Genomic DNA, 18,366 nt, shown 5'->3' on the forward strand with positions numbered 1-18,366 from the left:
TCATTTGACGAGCTGTTCCTGCTGGTGCAGCCTCTGCTTCCTGGTTAGCCTCGCTTTCTGATAAATGCACTGAACCCTGCGCCGCCCGCCTGCGGTGCAGGAGTACAATGGCTCCAGAAAGTATTCAGACCCCCTCCTTTCCACAGTTTGGTTGTGTTGCACGAAACAACAGCGCGATCAAACAGAAGGTCCACCTCTCTCCTCAGGGGTCGGTGGCTTACGTTCCTCAGCAGGCCTGGATACAAAACGCCACGCTGCGGGACAACATCCTGTTTGGGAAAAACTACGATGAGCGGAAATACCGCCGTGTGTTGGACGCCTGCGCTTTAACGCCGGACCTGGAAGTTCTGCCTGGAGGAGACATGACTGAGATAGGAGAGAAGGTACAAAAGCAGAAAGAAGCACTTTCACTTTCCTGTCCTCTGCTAAATGACAGAAAAACCTTGAGTGATATCAGGCGCAAGATGGCCACAAGTTTTATAAAAAAAGTTGCTCTTGAGCTCGTATGCAGCTGTGTGAGACCCAGTTTGAGCGTTTTTGAGCTGAACAGACTTCTAGGCCAATATTGGACTAAATATGGTCTAAAAATGAAAGTTTTGTGAATGTCTGTTTCTGGTTTCTTATCAGCATTTATCTACAGTTAGTTTGTTTAATACGAAAACAAATAAAGTGAGAATTTATACTTCCTGAGTGAAAGCACATTACCCTTTCCTTTACGCCATGCAACCATGCCCTTTCTTTGTTTTCCATTTGATTTTTTTTTTCGACTAAAACAAAACATTTCCTCGTCACACAGGGCATCAACCTGTCCGGTGGTCAGAGACAGAGGGTGAGCCTGGCTCGAGCTCTGTACAGCGATACTGAGGTCTACCTGCTGGACGACCCCCTGTCCGCGGTGGACGCCCACGTGTCCAAACACATCTTTGACAACCTCATTGGTCCTGAGGGTCTCCTGAAGGGCAAGGTGAGAAGAGCATAAACTTCATGGTTTAAGAGTTATTGGAAGATAAATCCACACGGCAAAGTCAAACTCGTAGAAGTGATTTGCCGTACAACTCTTGGGTCGGCTGAAGTTGTTGTTTTAAATGTCCCTTAGAATTAAAGTCAGTGAAACTCGCAGCTTTCATGATTGTGATCTCTGTCTTGTTTCTACTGAGGAAACAAAATCTTATCTTTTTACTGGAGAGGAAGTCATGTCAGTTATCAGTTTATTGCTCGGTGTTGTAAACCTCAGTCTGATAAGGGGGCTCTAACTTTCATGTGACAGTTTTCTGATGGGAAAGTGATCTGAATGTGTCACTGAAGTTAGCCTTCTTGGACACCAATTCCAAACAAGTGGGGACGTTGTGTAAAATGTAAATAAAATAGAAGAGAAGGAATTTCAAATCCCATAAACCCACAGTGGAGGACAGTAAACATATCAGATGTTTAAACTAAGAAATTGTACCATACTTTCGAGAAGAAAAAGGGTAATTTCTAATTTTATGACAGCATCATGTCACAAAAAAGTAAGAACAGGGGTAAAAAAAATGTGATAAAAGTAAGTGTTAAAAATAAGAAGCAGCTGAAGGAGCATTTTCTTTTTTTATGACTTGAACTTTATTGATTTTCCAACAGAAACATACCCTGAGTCCACAGTTAGCATATTACAATTTAGCATCAGCTTAACCAATGTTTGGTCCTCGTGGATTTCAGGCCAATACAGTTAACATAAATTACTTGAACAACAACAACAAAAAAAAAANAGCATTACCGTAAATTACTCTAGTCTAATTATATCCAAGCTGGAAATGCCATTTAACCCATGTACGAGAAGTAACGGGACCATTTTTTGTTGTACTCTTCAACTCTATTTAATAGTCTATAAGATAATCTCTCTAAGGCAGCAAGCTGCCCCAGTGACCTATACCAATGAGTGAGAGAAGGGATAGATGGACCCCTCCACTCCCCCACCAACAGCTTCCTCCCCAGCATTAAAGCTGTCAGGACCCATTGCGAGAGAGAGGAAGTCAAGTGAGCCAATGATGATGGATCCCCGAGAATATAAAGCCTGCTGCAGAAGGGTATTTCCTGGCCAACTATTTTCCTTACCACTTTGTGAACTGATGACCAATAATTTTGGATTTCTGGACAGTCCCATAGCATATGTACCAGTGTGCCATTGTCCTTTTGACACTTCCAACAAACCGAGGTTTCTGACAAGCCAACCCTATATAGTCTGTACGGAGTCCAGTAAACTCTATGTAAAATCTTAAATTGCTGAAGGAGCATTTTCTAAGTAATTAGATTAAATGTCAACAGGTCAGAAAAACTAATGGGGATAAAAAAGAGGGTTTTAGAGAAAGGCAGAGGTTCACCAGTTTGTGAAAAAAACCGACTAAAAATAGTGGAACATTTTCAGAATAATGTTTCTTAATGGAAAATTAGTAAGACTTTTAATACACCATTATCTACAGTTCAAAATCTCTGAGGTCAAAGGTCAAGGCCGAAAGTTAATATTAAAAAAAAAACAAAAAAAACCCAAGTCTGATTCTGTTCTGGATATCATGGACTCAGGAATACTTCCACAAATTGTTGTCTGTAAACACAGATCACCCTGACATCCACAAATGCAGGTTAAAATTCCATCATGCAAGAAAGACGCCATCTTCTTCTCTGGGACAAAGTTGAGACAAAGTGGAAACCTGTTCTGTGGTCAGACAAATCAAAGTTTGGGAATCGTTTTGGAAACCACGAACACCACGGGCCTCCATGCCAAAGATCTGGCCTGTTATCAGCTCACAGTACAAAAGCCTGCCTCTCTGATGGTATGGGGGTGCATTAGTGCCTCTGTTGTCCCGTTCTGGTCTGATGGAGGATTCTAGCTGCTCAACAGTCATTCTCCTCCAAAACCTCCGGCAGCTGCTCTGCTCAGCTCCTACATGTTTACAGACTGATAATAAAAGAAGAAATGTTTCACAGAGGGAAAGATGGCCCTGTACCGACTTTTTAAAGATGCGTTTCTACCATAAAAAGCAAACTGATCTTATATTTTTCTAAAAATGAAATCATTTCTTAGTGAAACATTTCATATGTTTACTATGGGTCTGAGATTTGCAAATTCTGTTTTCATTTAAATCCCAACTTTTCTGTATTGGGGTCGTAACAATGTGATGATGTAATAATAAATGTGATGTCTCTGTGTCTGCCTGTGGGATTATTTTTTTAAAAGATATGATTTTACGCCCTTCATTTGACTCCAGACGCGCATCCTGGTGACACACGGCATCAGTTTCCTGCCTCAGGTGGACAACATCGTGGTGATGGTGGATGGCAGGGTGTCAGAGATGGGCTCCTATGTGGACCTGTTCAAGCAGAATGGAGCCTTTGCCGAGTTTCTCAGGAACTACGCTCTGGAAGACATCGTTGAAGAGGACGAGGCCACCGGTCGAGCTACACTTCCTTCTTTTACTCAACTCATATTTTGTAAAAATATAAATATAAATGGTTGAGCCTCATCGTGTTTCTCACTGGCTTTACAGAGGATTTAATGGACGAGGAGGAGTTATTCCCCGATGACGTCCTTAGCAATCACCACACGGACATGGTGGACAACGAACCCGTGATCAACGAAGCGAGGAAAAGTTTTTTGAGGTACTGGAAATCTTTAGACGACAGTAAAAAAAAAAAAAAAATCATATCGGATTAAATTAGAGAACCTGAGTTCCCGCCTCTGTTGGGAAGAAGCAGCACATAAACTCGTTGGCTTCTTTCCCCTTTTTAGACAGATCAGCATTGTTTCATCAGAAGGAGATAACGTACGATGCCGCTCAGTCAGGAGACACGGCTGCAGCCAGAGGAAACACCTGGAGTCTCAGGAGAAGAAGAACCCACAGGAAGTGGAGAAACTCATTCAGGCAGAGACGGCAGAAACGGGCCGGGTCAGTCGACCACATTTCGATTTGATCAAATCCTTCTTTTCCCTTTACCTTTTACCGAAGCGAAGCAAGCAGCGGCATTTGGCTTTTTTCACCTTTTAAGCTGCTGGTCTTTTATCTTGCAAAATCTTGGTTTGACCCAAATGAGTACAACTCATTTCTCACTGTTAGATGATCTTAGTTTAAAACTGTAGCTCAAAAGGCAGCGGGCGATATGCATTCCTGCAAAGAATTAATTAAATAATTCTGTCACGAGTCCAACTGACTTGGATGAGAAGTAAATGATGATCCGTTGTTCTCATGAGGATTCACATCAAACAGGAGACAAATCAGTTCTTTGCACAAAGTTGTTTCTGTTGCTTTTGAATGGACTCTGCTGACTGGAGTCTCACTCCTGAACAGGTCAAAACAAAGGTGTACCTGGAGTATGCCAAGGCGGTGGGACCGCTGCTGTCAGTGATCATCATCCTTCTGTATGGCTGCCAGAGCGCCGCCTCCATCGGAGCAAACATCTGGCTCAGCCAGTGGACCAACGACGCAGCATCTGTGAATCAGACCGCAGAGAACGTTAACATGAGGGTGGGGGTGTACGCGGCGCTGGGCATTGCACAAGGTAAGAAACGCCGGTAATCAATGTCGCCGTAAACCGAAGGAAACATTTGGTTGCCTGACATTTGGATTTATGTGGGGTTTTAACGACGTGTTATGGTACTTCATCATGGTGCTCATGTTTCTTTCTCTGAATGGTACGAGTCACATACACCCGAACAACTTCTTAGTGGTAAAATAATCTGAAATAATTTGCTTTTCAGCAAGTCTAAAAGTTTTTTTTTTTTTGGTGGACTGAAGAAAAACTAATACACATATAGAAAGGACCGGCATTCCTTCTAAAAACTGTTATGTATTCTGTTTTTGATGTTTTTTTTTTATTAGTTTTCTGCATGGAGGAGCCACTGGTTTCCTTTCTTAATGTTATTCTTTAGTTATTGATCTGTTACTTTCATCTCCCCATACTGTCCTTGTCTACATGGTTAAAAAAAAAGAAAAACAACTTTCCTTTTCCAATATCTTTTTTTTTTTTTCTCTCTTCTCCTGTGGTTTAACCCATTCGCAGGTATCCTGGTCATGATCTCTTCCTTCACTCTAGCCATGGGGAACATTGGCGCAGCCAGGAAGCTGCACTTTAACCTGCTTGCCAACAAACTTCACACGCCCCAGTCTTTCTTTGACACCACACCTATAGGACGCATCATCAACCGCTTCTCCAAGGACATCTACGTCATAGACGAGGCGCTGCCGTCCACTGTGCTCATGTTCCTGGGCACCTTCTTCGTTTCTCTCTCCACCATGATAGTTATCATTAGCAGCACACCATATTTCGCTATTGTCATTGTGCCCCTGGCTGTCATATACATCTTTGTCCAGGTACTTGTGAGCGGTCATTACTCTGTTCTCTGTGCCAAACGATCCTCTTTATTTCGTTCCTCTTTCCTTTGCAAATGTTTGACTCTTGCTCTTCCTGGAGTGGCATGCAGCATGCATGTTTGGTGCAGCAAACTCGGTAATCTTCCACTTTTGGCTTTTGTCTCCCTCAGCCTGTGATGTCAGCGATGAACGCCTGCTGCTGTGATTCAACTCCTTTTCACTCTTGAATTTACTTTGCTCTCTCCACAGCCAAAATACTCCCTGTCCTGCCTGCAGCGTACTTCCACACCCTCTCACACACATTCCTAAAGAAATGCATGGTTGTCATGTTGTGCAATACAGTTCCAATATGTAGAGAAAACACTCAAAGGTGTCATAATATTTAAAAGTAATAGTCTTGAGTGACTCACAACTTCCCTCTAGTGGTGTACCAATGCTATTACAACTCAGTATGGCTAATGTATTGAGTTTTTTTTTAAACTAAAGTCCAATTTCAGGGTGTCTGGATTTGTTGAAGCAGTTACATGAGTGGTGCTGGTTATGCCACTGCAGTGTTGTGAATATCCCCTCTATCCTGGGATCATAGAGCATTTTAGTTCTCAGGTGGGATAAGAGGAGATAAAGGGAGCACCTGGGTTCATCTGATTTTCTTTTAAATCATTAAGGAGAATTTTTAAGGGGTTAGAATTTGATTTATTGCCAGCTACATAAAAAAATTATGTATTTTTCTTTTTAAAAGGGGTTCACAGGAAATAACCAGTCAGATCAGACTAAAATGTCTGTTTGAGGTTTAAATCTTTCAGGAAATGATCTGAAACTTGTTTGGGTTTGTAACTGCAACAGTTCATAAATCCTGACTTGCTTGCAGCTCCCAACAGCCCGACCTAATGCTAACCAAAAGCAGCATTTTCTTTTCTTTTCTCCCCCAAAGTGCAGCTGAAATGTGAGATTGGGATTCCTTCTCACATCTAAGTCAGTGTTAAATAATTTACAATACAAATAAACACTTTCTCTCTCACAGACACACACACACACACACACACAATGATTCTTACACTAACTTTGACTTTTTGAAGTGGGGCTCTGAGCAATTGATATCTCACCTGCTGTAGACAGCTCTTTGAACCGTCCCAGTTTGGAGAAAAACAGTTTATGAATGACAGGACTGATGAGCAAACAGCTGTAGCTGCTAACTGTAGCACTTCCAGTTCACCTGGGGTCAGTTTTTGCTGAAATACCCGTTGTAGTTGTTTTTGGAAGGAGGTGGAAGACCGAGCCGTTATCAGCTTGTCATTATGGTCCAAGCAGACTGCAACTATTAGCTCCTTTAGAAAAATCCACTAAAAAATAATGATCTATAAAAGTGTATTTGCATGACTCACTTTAAAATTTTGGAGATTGAAGTTGTTTTGAGACGACAACAATCCTTTGGTCTTGATCTAGCATGGACTAGCCGTTAGCTCGTCAGTCCTGTCAGACTTAAACTTTGTTTCTCTAAACGGAGGATGTTCAAAGAGTTATCTACAACAGGTAAGATAATAGATCTTCACACCTTTTCCAGAGAACCGTTCTGAAAAACGGCCGAAGTATCATTCAAATATATTTGGTACTATTTATACATTAAAGGGATAGTCTGGTGATTTTTGAAGTGATGTTCTGTCAAATAGTTATCAGTAGTTAGTACCTTATGAGCTGTGACATCAGTCTGCTGGGAGTCGAGTCCTCTTTTGGACGGACCACATGCTCTGATCAGGCAGACTCTGTGCTCCATGTTCTGTGACCGATGTCACCGCTCGTAAGGCGCCGTCGTCCTTTAGAGACGGGTCAGGACTGCAGGTGGGCCAATCCAGTACCCTCTTGGTAATATGTACAGAGTGTTGTTTTACACATGATTGAAAAATGCACAAATGTTCCTGAAAGAGATGTGGTCTCGAAGGCAGCGAATGTTGCTCAGAAATCTCTGCTGGACATGTCTGAATTAATGTTGCCGTCACAGAAGTGGAAATGAGTTCTGCCAAGAACACTGATACAGCTCATACCATAACGAAGCTTGGGCTTTGGACTCTTTCTTCCCAGAACAAAGAATACAGTTTTGTATGATTGCAGTCGAAGCTTCCACTCTGTGATGGTCCACTGAGTGCAGAGAACTGCGTTGCCTCTGGACAAGGTTAACAAAAAAAAAGCTTCTTTTCTGCGCAGCAAAGTGCCAAAGTCCGAAGTGGCATTTGTGAACGTGAGACAATATTTTAGCTAACTAATGTTTTTCTAAGTAATCTCTTGTTTATTCCATCAGCTACCTACGAATGATGGTTCTTGATGGAGTGTTAGAGATCAGATATCTGGGTGTCAGCTTGTCTTTTATGGACCGCAGGTCTTTGGAAATTCATTGAACTGTGTGGTGAAATTTTACCCCGTACGAAAAAAGAAATTTGCAAACCTGTTCCGATCTTTCTTTGAGGAACGCTGGTTTTAAATGTTTAAAAAATATATCTGCATCACACATTTGTTGCCACTTTTTACTCCTTAAGGAGTTGAAATGCAAAAAATGGATTTATACCACAGGGATGGGTATTTGAAGCAAAACTGTTATTGCTGGCCATTTGAATTAAACAAATAGTCAGCAAAACTGCTATTACTAAAGTAGCAAAGGTAAAAAGTTATGAGATACTTTTGCTGAAGATGGTGTTGCTTCATCAGTCTTCTGCCAAAAGTGAACTCTAGACTGAAGAAAGCCATGGCGACATCTTTATTCACTGCTACGTAAAGCTTAAAGTGTAAACTACAGTGATAACTACAGTAGCAGCATACACAAATCAGGGAAAAAAAAAAAAGTCTGCTTCGTCCTATTTTTGGTCCCATCGGGTGTCAAAAACCACCATCGGTCTGTGAAAACCGATGGAAGCTGTTGTTGCATTAGTTTGTGGGAACAGGTCCTTATCCGTTTAACACACATGTTGTTGTATTGTCACACTTGACCCCTCCCCCCCACCCCCCTTCTCGCAGGTGTGCTGATTTTGGTTAACTGCCTGCTGTGCCGGGCCTACAGTATGCTGCGGGCAGCTAAGCTCACGCACCACAACATGCTGCAGGGGGTCCTGCGGGCGCCGCAGGCCTTCTTCGAGAGCACCCCGATCGGGCGGCTGCTAAACCGCTTCAGCAAAGACGTGGACGCTATAGACGCCCACATCCCAGACAATATTGACATATGGATGCGCACTTTCTGGTACACACTGAATGTGCTGCTCATATGCTCTGCCCTCACCCCAATGTTCCTCATAGTCATAGCCCCGTTAATGGTGTTCTATTGGTGGGTTCAGGTAAATAGGAAACAAGTGTGCTAACTCATTAATGCAACATGCATGGCTGTGAGTGAGTGAGTGAGTGTGCTAGTGGACTATTGCATGTGTTTAAAGCAGTAATAATTCTGTGCTAATAGAGTGAGTTGATTATTTTTTTTAGATAGTGTGGTAGTGTGATAGTCGGCTGTGGTGTTGAAGTAGCAAATTTGTAGGTACCTCTTGATTCAGATTCCTGGAAAAGTTAGCTCTTTTGGGGTTTTACTGGGCAACGGATCACCGAACTTGGATTAGCAGATAAATTGGATACAGCTGACAAATTTGCATTTGATTTCAATAAATTCTTTAAAGCTTTTCTAAAGGCAGAAATAATTTCACTGATCTCATATTGGACACAGACCGACCAGTTTAATGCTTTATAGTCATTTTAATGTGCAACTGGACCCTGATCTGCTCATCCATGAGTTTCCATAGTTCTGTGGCATCTAGACTTCTTGTAGATATTAGTTTGCCAGTTTTTTTTTTTTTGGCATATTAGACGCCTTCTTTTTTTGTTGTCAAATTATTTTCTAAGCAAATATTCTTGCACAGATCTTAAGTTCCACACAGGTGGAGTAAATTACTAGAGGTGAAAGAGAATATTTCTGCCACAGGAGCAGCTAATAAGTTATTGGTCATGGCAGATAGAAAATCACATTTGTTGGTCTCGTGTGTGTGAGGAATTCACCCCTGCAGTACTGAGCTAAGATTTTACTGAGTATGTGGCAAATTCCAAATCGAGCATGATTTTTGCAAAAAACAAAAGAAATGCTAGTGGTTTGCATAATGTAAATTCATTACGGGATACTGACAACTTTTAGGGAGGCAAAATGTCACCTTGCTAGTGAAAAAAGAACCTGAGCTGGTGTGTGAGGTTGAGTGACGCCAGTTAGATTTGGGCTGGCCTTCGTTCACAGCTTTGACTCTGGAACCAAACTACTGTGGCTTTACCCTCCTCTACTCCACCCCAGCCCAGGGACAGAGGCATCAGGCAGGTGTGGGGATACTCATAAGCCCCAAAGTGAGAGCCTTGGTGTTAAGATGGTGGCTTTTAGCTGCAGGACTTAAGGTTTTAACTGTTGTTTTTGTTTATGCATCACACAGCAGTTGGATTACCCGGAACATGAGAACATGAGGTAATTTAACCATCAGATCAGGTGTGTTGGAGAGTTTTTCCGCACATTCTTAGGGAGGTTGGTAGCATGGAGTTTGACTGTGTCATGTCCACTGAGAGATGCGGCTTCTATTAGCTGTGGTGGTTCGTGTCTGTTGTGGTGATAGTCATGGGGCCAGCTGGTGGTCTTTGCCAGAGAAGGACGCCATGAAACTGAAAAAAGACACCTTTAGGGCTTTGACTTTTCCAGTATACTGACAAATCTGACAGATACAGTCTAGTTAATCGACTATCACCTTCTGCATTTGTAGAAGTAAAAACTCCAGCATAGGAGGAATTTGGGAAGATCTTAAAGAAGAATTTTCTGGTGGTCTCCAGGAGGTTCTGGCAAACCATTAAATAACTCAGAAAAAGAATGGAAGGCCTATCCCAGGCTGTGCTTGGATTGGTTAGGGAACCATGGACTCAGCTTTGGAGGTTATTGTTAAACGATGAAAGATCACATTGAGGATCTTTTTAAGCTGGCTGTCATGTCCACCACTGAGGAAGCACAGCTTGAGGAGCGGATGAAATTCACCCTGAGATGTTGAGGAAGTTGTGGGGCTGTTGCGGTTGACATGCCTCTTCATAATGTGCTGTAATCCTGGCAAGAAAGGTGTGTGTGGTTTGGGAGTTTTAGGGATTACATTTTTAAGTTCTGCAGTTGATGTGGTTCTGTTGGCCTTTTCAGACCACGAATTTCAGCACAGACTGGAGAAATTTACTGCTGAATGTGGGGGGAAAAAAAGACCTTGAGCCAATGAGAGGCTCTCGATTTACTTGTCCATCTACGTTTCAACTCTCACGCGTGGTCATGAAAGTTCAAAAGAATGAGATCTTGCATACAAGTGGTTGAAATGAGTTTCCTTCTTAGGGTGGCTGACTTCAGCCTTGGAGATGAAGTGAAAGGAGCTCAGAGTAGGCCAACTGTACCTCCGCAATAAAAGCGCCAACTGGAGTGGTTTGGCATCTGGTTAGAATGCCTCCTGGTCGCCTTCGTTTGGAAACTAATCCTTCTGGGAGGAGACCCTGGGGAAGACCCAAAACTTGTCAGAAAGATTATATATCCTCTGAGACCTCCTTGGGATCACCCAGGATGAGCTGAAGGGTGTCGCTGGGGACAGGGATGTCTGGGTTTCCCTTCTTACCTGCAGCATAGATAAGCAGTTAAATATGGATAGGTGGATGGATATATGGACAGACAGTGGTAATAACATGCTCCTTTAGTAAAACTTCAAAGTCAGCTTTGAAGTTGACGTCAATCTGTAACATCCCAGCTGTGCAGTTATTTATTGAGGACATTGCTTGTTTTCTCTAACTGTGATTCCAACTGAACTTCCAAATGAATAAAACCGGATGTACTAACACACGGCTATTTTAATTCTGCTGCTTTGTTCTGGCATCCACTCTGCTTTTTTGCTGCATGCTGTGTTTTTGCATTCACTTCACTGATTTGGTACTGCGTTTTGAAGCTTCTGACAATTTCAAATCATTGTCTTTATCGGACAATAAATGTGATTTTAATGACAGTGTGCTGTACGTGTAATGAAAAACAAAACACCAGCAGTTAAAAGTCCTGGCAGCCCTTGGAACGGCATAGATAAAGTTACAACAATGCAATCTGGTGACTTAATTCAACTGTTTACACGCAGAGCAGAGTGCACAACATTCCTGAAGTTAGAGCTGATGTCGACTGGGAACATTAGCTGGCACCTGTTCAACAATGTGAAAACTGGGAGTATCCAGTGACCCTGCAGGTGTTTTGTTCACAAAGACTTTCTTCATTACTCTGTGTGTGTGCGTGCGCGCGAGTGTGTATGCATGTCGACTCATCTGTGTGCAACATTTTGACATTTCTGAACATGTGCTAAGTCTCATCAGGTTGTAATGTTGTGTTTGTTTGTTTTTTTTTTCTTCTCAATGCCTGTAGAGATTTTACGTTGCCACGTCTCGGCAGCTTAAGCGTCTGGAGTCTGTCAGCCGCTCTCCCATATACTCCCATTTCTCTGAGACCATCACTGGCTCTAGTGTAATCCGAGCCTATGGCAGACACACTGCCTTTGTTCTGATGAGTGATATAAAAGTGGATGAGAACCAAAAGAGTTACTACCCTGGTATAGTGTCCAACAGGTAAGGGTCCTGCCTCGGCTCAGCCGAACAGCAGCTCTTTGTTCCACTTTTGTTAAAAAAAAAACAGACTTCTTTGATCACTCTTTACACGGTCAGAGGTGTCACAGGGGACACATGTAGGATGTTCAATCCTCAAATCTCCAGGTCAACGCTAAAGCATTGCTAACTGGGAGTTGTTAACTCCCAGATCCATTTACAGGCCACCGGTGTGACATTATTTTCAAAACGAAATGCCATCATTGCTTTTAACTGACCATCTTTGTTGCTTTCAAAAGACTTCAACAAATCTCAAATTTAATGCCAGCAACATTCTCAAAAAGTTGGTGAAATAATACAGAAGATTGTAGAATATAGAACAATGTTGAGGTGATGGACAGGTTTACAGATGAAGTCAGGCAGGAGTCCCTGTGGGCTACGTTGTGATCTGCAGTGAGAGTAGGGAGCAGGTGGAAGAGAGCCTGGAGAGGTGGAGGTTTGCTCCAGAGAGAAGAGGGATGAAAGTCAGTAGAAGCAAGACAAAAAACCTGTTTGTGATTGAGAGGGAGGCAGGTAGAGGTGTTGAAGGTGGATGAGTCTTAAGTACTTGGGTTCAACCAACCCAAGTAACAGGCAGAACGCAAAAGAGGTGAAGGAGAAAGAGCAGGTAGGGTGGAGTGGATAGAGACGAGTGTCAGGAGTGATTTATGACAGACGAACAGCTGCAAGAGAAGTGGAAGGTTTGCAAAATGGTAGTAAGAGATGCTATGTTTGGTTTGGAGGCAGTGGCACTAACAGACCGTTAGACAGACAGTATCAAGCGGCTCATTTTAGACAAATCAAATAATCCTCAAAGTTACAACCATAAAAAGACAATAAAGATAAAGGTTAAAAAGCATCCATGGTCTATCCAGGTTATACAACCAAACAAAACGATGACGATGGTAGTGGGGGGTGATCAGAGGGCATTAAAAATCTGAAAGCAGTAGGGACAAAGGGCCTCCTGAACAGGAAGCAGAGCAGAAGATGTTATGATTTTCACTGTGAGTCACCAAAGTGGACAGGATTAGGAAGGAGCATATCAGGGGGACAGCTCTGAATGGTTTGGAGCCAACATTAGAGAGTCTGAGATGGTTTGGACATGTGTAGTGGATAATTTGGACAAAGGATGTTTAATATGAAACTGCCAGGGAGGAGGGAAAGAGAACTACAACACAGAAGGCTCCTGGATGTAGAGAATGGGGATATGCAGAGGGTTGGTGTGACAGAAGAGGATGTTAGAGATGGGGCGAAAGTGAGGCAGATGAGGCGACCCCTAAAAGGAGCTGAAGGAAGACAACAACTGCTCTGGCAGATTAGATTATCAGTCTTCTATTTGATCACCATATGGCAGTTTTCTCAGACATCAGTTATCCAGAACTCGTTCAGGATCAAATATTATCCATCACATCTGTCTTGTAGATGTGATGAAGATAGAACTATTTCTAAAGCCGTGGATCCCCTTGCTCTTTTCTTCACTCACAGCAAACCGTCACAAAATAAACCACCATCTTTACACGCTACAGCATATTAAAGCTAGAAATTGAGTTCCTCGCATCCCCATGAGACGGAACATGTTCTAACTGGAAGCCTGCTGTCGTCCAGGTGGCTCGGCGTGCGTATTGAGTTCATCGGGAACTGCCTCGTGTTGTTCGCTGCCCTGTTCGCCGTGATCGGCAAGAAAAGTCTGAACCCTGGCCTTGTGGGCCTGTCGGTGTCGTACGCTCTCCAGGTGATGAAAAACACACACGAGAGCTGCTTCACAAATACATTCAGGTCCCGTAGAACATTTTGACGCCAGTACTGTCTCGACAGGTGACCATGTCTCTGAACTGGATGGTGCGGATGACTTCAGACCTGGAGAACAACATCGTAGCAGTGGAGCGAGTGAAGGAATACTCCGAGACCAAGCCCGAGGTACTTTAAAGCAATGCTGGGAGTTCAGACATGCGGTGTGTGTGAGTTTGGTTTTAAAATTGTGTTGCCCACCTTCATGCTGAGCCACATTCCATTAAGTGGAGCTGTTTAAATAACACAAACCCTAAAATCAGATCCAGAAATGTTACTTCACCTGGTGCCAACAAGGACCCCCCTGTTAAACAAGGAGCTTTTTGTACACTGTGCACTTTTACAGCGGGTATAACTGTTACCGAACACATTTGTATCGAGGTGAAATAAATGCTTGGCAGGTCTGAGTGAGTCCAGCTCTCCCCGTTCTCAGAGCTCTAAATAAATCAGCGCCATAAAAGCCACGCAGGGTCCAAAAAGCTGTGTTTGTGCTCACAGGCCCCCTGGGAGGTGGAGGATAAGAAGCCCCCTCCTGAATGGCCGATGAAAGGGAACGTGGAGTTCCACAACTACAGCGTCCGGTACCGCGAGGGTCTGGACCTCGTCCTGAAGAACCTCACGCTCAATGTAACAGGAGGAGAGAAGGTCAGGGAAGGTCATGTTAAAAATAAAATGTGTTTTTTTTTTTTTTTTTTTTTTATGTTTTTAATCCAAATAGTACTCAGTTGAGATTTTCTTCGTGCAGATCGGCATTGTGGGTCGCACGGGGGCTGGGAAGTCCTCCATGACGCTCTGCCTCTTCAGACTGCTGGAAGCAGCCGCGGGAGAAATCGCCATCGACGACGTGAAGATAGCAGAGATAGGCCTGCACGACCTGAGATCCAAACTCACCATCATTCCACAGGTACACTGCCTCAGGAAGAGAGCTTCATCAGAATATAAAGAGGTTCCTTTCAGGGTAAACTGAGACAGATTTAGTTCACAGAACAGCAGTTTTTTGCAGTGATTGTTGCGATCCAATGCATAAGCATTAAAACACCTTTATTCCCATTAGTTTCTTGTTTTTTATATTTAATGCCCTACTTCTCCAGCAGTTTTGGAACAACCCATGTTGGCCTGTAAGCAGCTCATACCTTTTATTGACAGCGCACGTTCTCGTTACATTTGAAGTAAAACTTCCTGTTTCTCGTCTCCTTCTCTGTGGCGATAACCTCCTTTCCATTTGCTTTTCTTTTAAGATTAAATATAGTTAGGACTGCTGCTGTCAAAAGGTCCTGTTCTTTTTTTCTGGCGTGAAGCCAGTCCACCGCATTATCGAGGGTCGGAGCGATGCTTCCCTTTGAAGTGATCCGAAACAGAGTTCTGGATCCAAATCTGAGGAAGGTTTTTATCTTTCGGGAAGCCAAAAAATGAAACTCCAGTGGTATTTTCTGGCCGGTTCAAACAATTAATTCTAAAGAACTGAACTAAATTGTAGCGACTGGTATTCATCCAGTCACTGATGAATGGCTGAACCTGAGCGACTCTGTGGATGTCACACGGAAAAAAACAAAAATACTCATGTGGTTTCTTCAATGTTTGAAAAAAAATATTTAAAACAAAATTTTTTTTTTTGGAAAATTTTACAATAAGCATATTTTATGATTTTCTTTCAACTGATGTTGGCTTCAAAACACCTTCCAGTTCAGCTTTAATGTTTCCGTCAGCTTCCTTAAAGCCTTGTTTCTGCCACAGGAGCCCGTGCTGTTCTCTGGCACCCTGCGAATGAACCTGGACCCCTTTGACAGCTACAGCGACGACGAAGTCTGGAAAGCCCTGGAGCACTCCCACCTCCACAAGTTCGTCAGCAACCAGTCGGCGAAGCTGGAGCTGCAGTGCTCGGAGGGAGGGGAGAACCTCAGGTGTGTTCAGGGGACACAGAAGTGAAGCCGGACCCTCTGTGCAGCCCGTTTTTAAACCCTCATCTGCTGTTGTGTCTCCAGCGTGGGCCAGAGGCAGCTGGTGTGCTTGGCTAGAGCTCTCCTGAGGAAGACGAGGATCCTCATCCTGGATGAAGCTACGGCCGCCATCGACCTGGAGACAGATGACCTCATCCAGTCCACTATAAGGACTCAGTTTGAAGACTGCACTGTCTTCACTATTGCACACAGACTTAACACTATCATGGACTACACAAGGTTAGATACATGCTGCGTCTTCATTTTCGAATTGTTTGCGTTAATTAAGGTAACTATTAAAATCAGTAGCCCCTTACATCTGTACAAAAACTCACACCACACCCACCTGCCACATGTCTTCCTGTCCTGTTAACGATCAGAAGCTGCAGCTGACACCTTCTGAATGTTTTTATTACTACAAGTTCTTGCTTGAGCAAACCAGACAGTTTACAGGTTATGAAAATAGGTCTAATTGTCCACTGATGGGACATGCAGCACACAGGAAGTCTGTGTAAAAGATGGACATCACTCGCTTTAGGAGAACCTTTTGAATAAGAATTAAGGGCGCCAAAGGAATACTATCATATCCCCCTATTATGTCAGTAATCTTCAGTTTTAATCACAGTTTTTAATTTGCTACCTGCAGCAGAAAAAGCCCATCCAGCCTCAGTTAAGGACAGTGTGCTGTGTCTTTTGTGAAACTGGCATAAAAAAAACAAACTTGAAAACATTTTTACACACAAAACAGGATTTGGGCAAAACAAATAAGAAAACCCAGCCCTCCTCGGAGCCCTACAGCTCAGACATGCGTCCCGGGAGGAACATCGTTCAAAGTTTAAACAGCTGACAGAGAGCAGGACTTTACATGACTGAAGTGGCGTTTTGATCTCTTTTATAGATTTTACACAATCAGAGTTTGGGTGTTGTGATTTTTGAAGATTTTACCGCGAAATGTTCAACTTAGTGTGATGATTAACTTCACAGCTGCTTAAACCTTTTCTACAAATGCACTTCATTTGACTGCAGCATTTACATTTCCTATACTGGTTAGATGCCAAACATAGCCATTTTTTGTCTTTTGCTCCCCCTGCTGGAACCTCATGCCACCCCTAAGAAAAATTCTCTCGATCCACCTCTGTGACGACCAGACGATTCTGCCTCTCACAGTTCAGGACGTCGTTCAACACGACTCCCGGTTTCAGGCTTTACTTTCTACTCTGTGTTTCTGTAAGCCTGGCTTATTACGAGTGCTGACAGGAAGTGTGAGACACAGGTGTAACCCTAGCGAACCTCAACATTTCTTTTGATCTCAGTTCTCTTCAGACTTCTCATATTTTATGGTTTTGTCAGCTCAGACTATCACACAGGGAAGTCCCAACTTACTGCTGGGCTTTAGAGAAGAAAGTTGAAGGATGTTGGAATTATGGGCAGGCTTCAGTTTTTTTTAAATCTTCAAAAATTTCCTAGTTCAAAATATTGCACAGGTGTTTTTTTTGTTTTTACAGCTGTACTTTCACAGGTAGGTACGACTGCAGAGACAACGCAGTGACCCGTGTTGACGTATTTTCCTTTACAATATTAAAAAACAACTTCAGGATTTGTGACTCGGTCATGTCATCTTTCTTACAGAGTGCTTGTGTTGGACAAGGGACAGATAGCAGAGTTCGACACGCCCGCGAACCTCATATCCCAAAGAGGAATCTTCTACGGCATGGCGAAGGACGCAGGGCTGGCGCAGTAGGCCTGCCGTTATCTCCAGATCAGGATCCACAATGAGCTTGGGTCACATCGGTGACAAACTGAGCAGGACTGTTCAGACTTTTTATATTAAATTTATGTGTCTGTTTTATTTTCAGGGCACGTTTTGCTCATTTTTTTAATGAAGCCCAACCTCTCTTGCAGACATAGGTCAACCTCCGAACAGCTGTATGCTCTTTTTTTTTTTTTTTTTTACTGTATGTATCGTCGTGTTAACCACCTCCACTTGTCTCTCTGGCACCTAAAAAGCCATACATACAGACGCTCTCAGCTCCAAGCCCGCTCTGTTGTGCCTTCTGCCAGTCAGATATAAAAGCCAGTGAATGTATCGTGTTTTTTTTTTTTTTCATCGACTGTCTACTGGAAAACAACTGAAAAGAAAGAACTTTTTCAAATTTAATCCTTTTTACAAAAAAGAATACCGTGCCACTGTATCTTCCTCATGAGAGAAAAAAAAAAAACGTAATTTTGTGATTTAAAAGCCCACTTATTTTTGTACTGTACCTTTTTATTTAAGCTAATTTTTAAAGAACTAGGATCTAGGAAAGTTTGTTTAGTGAAATATGATTCTTCTGTGAACCAAATATGTAAAAACTTGAAATCTGTACCACCAACATATGAAAAGAAAAACACATTTATGCCTTTTTTTTTGTATTAAAGGAAGAACGGTATCTGCGTGCTGTATTGTAATCTTTGTGTAGGTTGTGCAGGTTTCAACATGTTATGTTTTGGTTTGAAATGAACCAGTCGAGGCAGGAAGTTGTAGTTCTCATCCAACTTCTATAGAGACACAAGCCTGATTCGGGATTTCAGATGCTTAATTTTAAACAGGCAGCTATTCAACACATTAAAGACAATTTAGTGAAGCAGGAATGTGGTGGCTTTCAAAATGCTTAAAATTATTGTTT

General features: G+C 42.7%; 1 protein-coding gene across 4 annotated transcripts in view; it reads left to right on the forward strand.

Annotated features, from left to right (window-relative positions):
* The window catches only part of abcc3 (ATP-binding cassette, sub-family C (CFTR/MRP), member 3), a 58,521-nt gene extending 40,392 nt beyond the window's left edge, over positions 1-18,129 (forward strand). The window contains exons 17-31 of one of the 4 annotated variants that reach the window (XM_017416160.3): positions 207-383; positions 797-964; positions 3,243-3,426; positions 3,522-3,633; positions 3,764-3,920; positions 4,320-4,530; positions 8,346-8,659; positions 11,761-11,960; positions 13,581-13,707; positions 13,791-13,892; positions 14,262-14,408; positions 14,509-14,667; positions 15,498-15,664; positions 15,746-15,940; positions 17,330-18,129. In XM_017416160.3, the coding sequence (XP_017271649.1) occupies positions 207-383; positions 797-964; positions 3,243-3,426; positions 3,522-3,633; positions 3,764-3,920; positions 4,320-4,530; positions 8,346-8,659; positions 11,761-11,960; positions 13,581-13,707; positions 13,791-13,892; positions 14,262-14,408; positions 14,509-14,667; positions 15,498-15,664; positions 15,746-15,940; positions 17,330-17,441 (2,532 nt within the window). In that variant the 3' untranslated portion in view covers positions 17,442-18,129. Of the gene's footprint in view, positions 1-206; positions 384-796; positions 965-3,242; positions 3,427-3,521; positions 3,634-3,763; positions 3,921-4,319; positions 4,531-5,031; positions 5,343-8,345; positions 8,660-11,760; positions 11,961-13,580; positions 13,708-13,790; positions 13,893-14,261; positions 14,409-14,508; positions 14,668-15,497; positions 15,665-15,745; positions 15,941-17,329 lie in introns of those variants that run through there. The other 3 variants (XM_017416162.3, XM_017416164.3, XM_017416163.3) reach the window with 3 other exon arrangements.
* The last annotated feature ends 237 nt before the right edge of the window (positions 18,130-18,366 follow it).

The sequence above is a fragment of the Kryptolebias marmoratus genome, linkage group LG17 (assembly GCF_001649575.2).
Source record: "Kryptolebias marmoratus isolate JLee-2015 linkage group LG17, ASM164957v2, whole genome shotgun sequence".
Taxonomy (NCBI): Eukaryota; Metazoa; Chordata; class Actinopteri; order Cyprinodontiformes; family Rivulidae; genus Kryptolebias; species Kryptolebias marmoratus.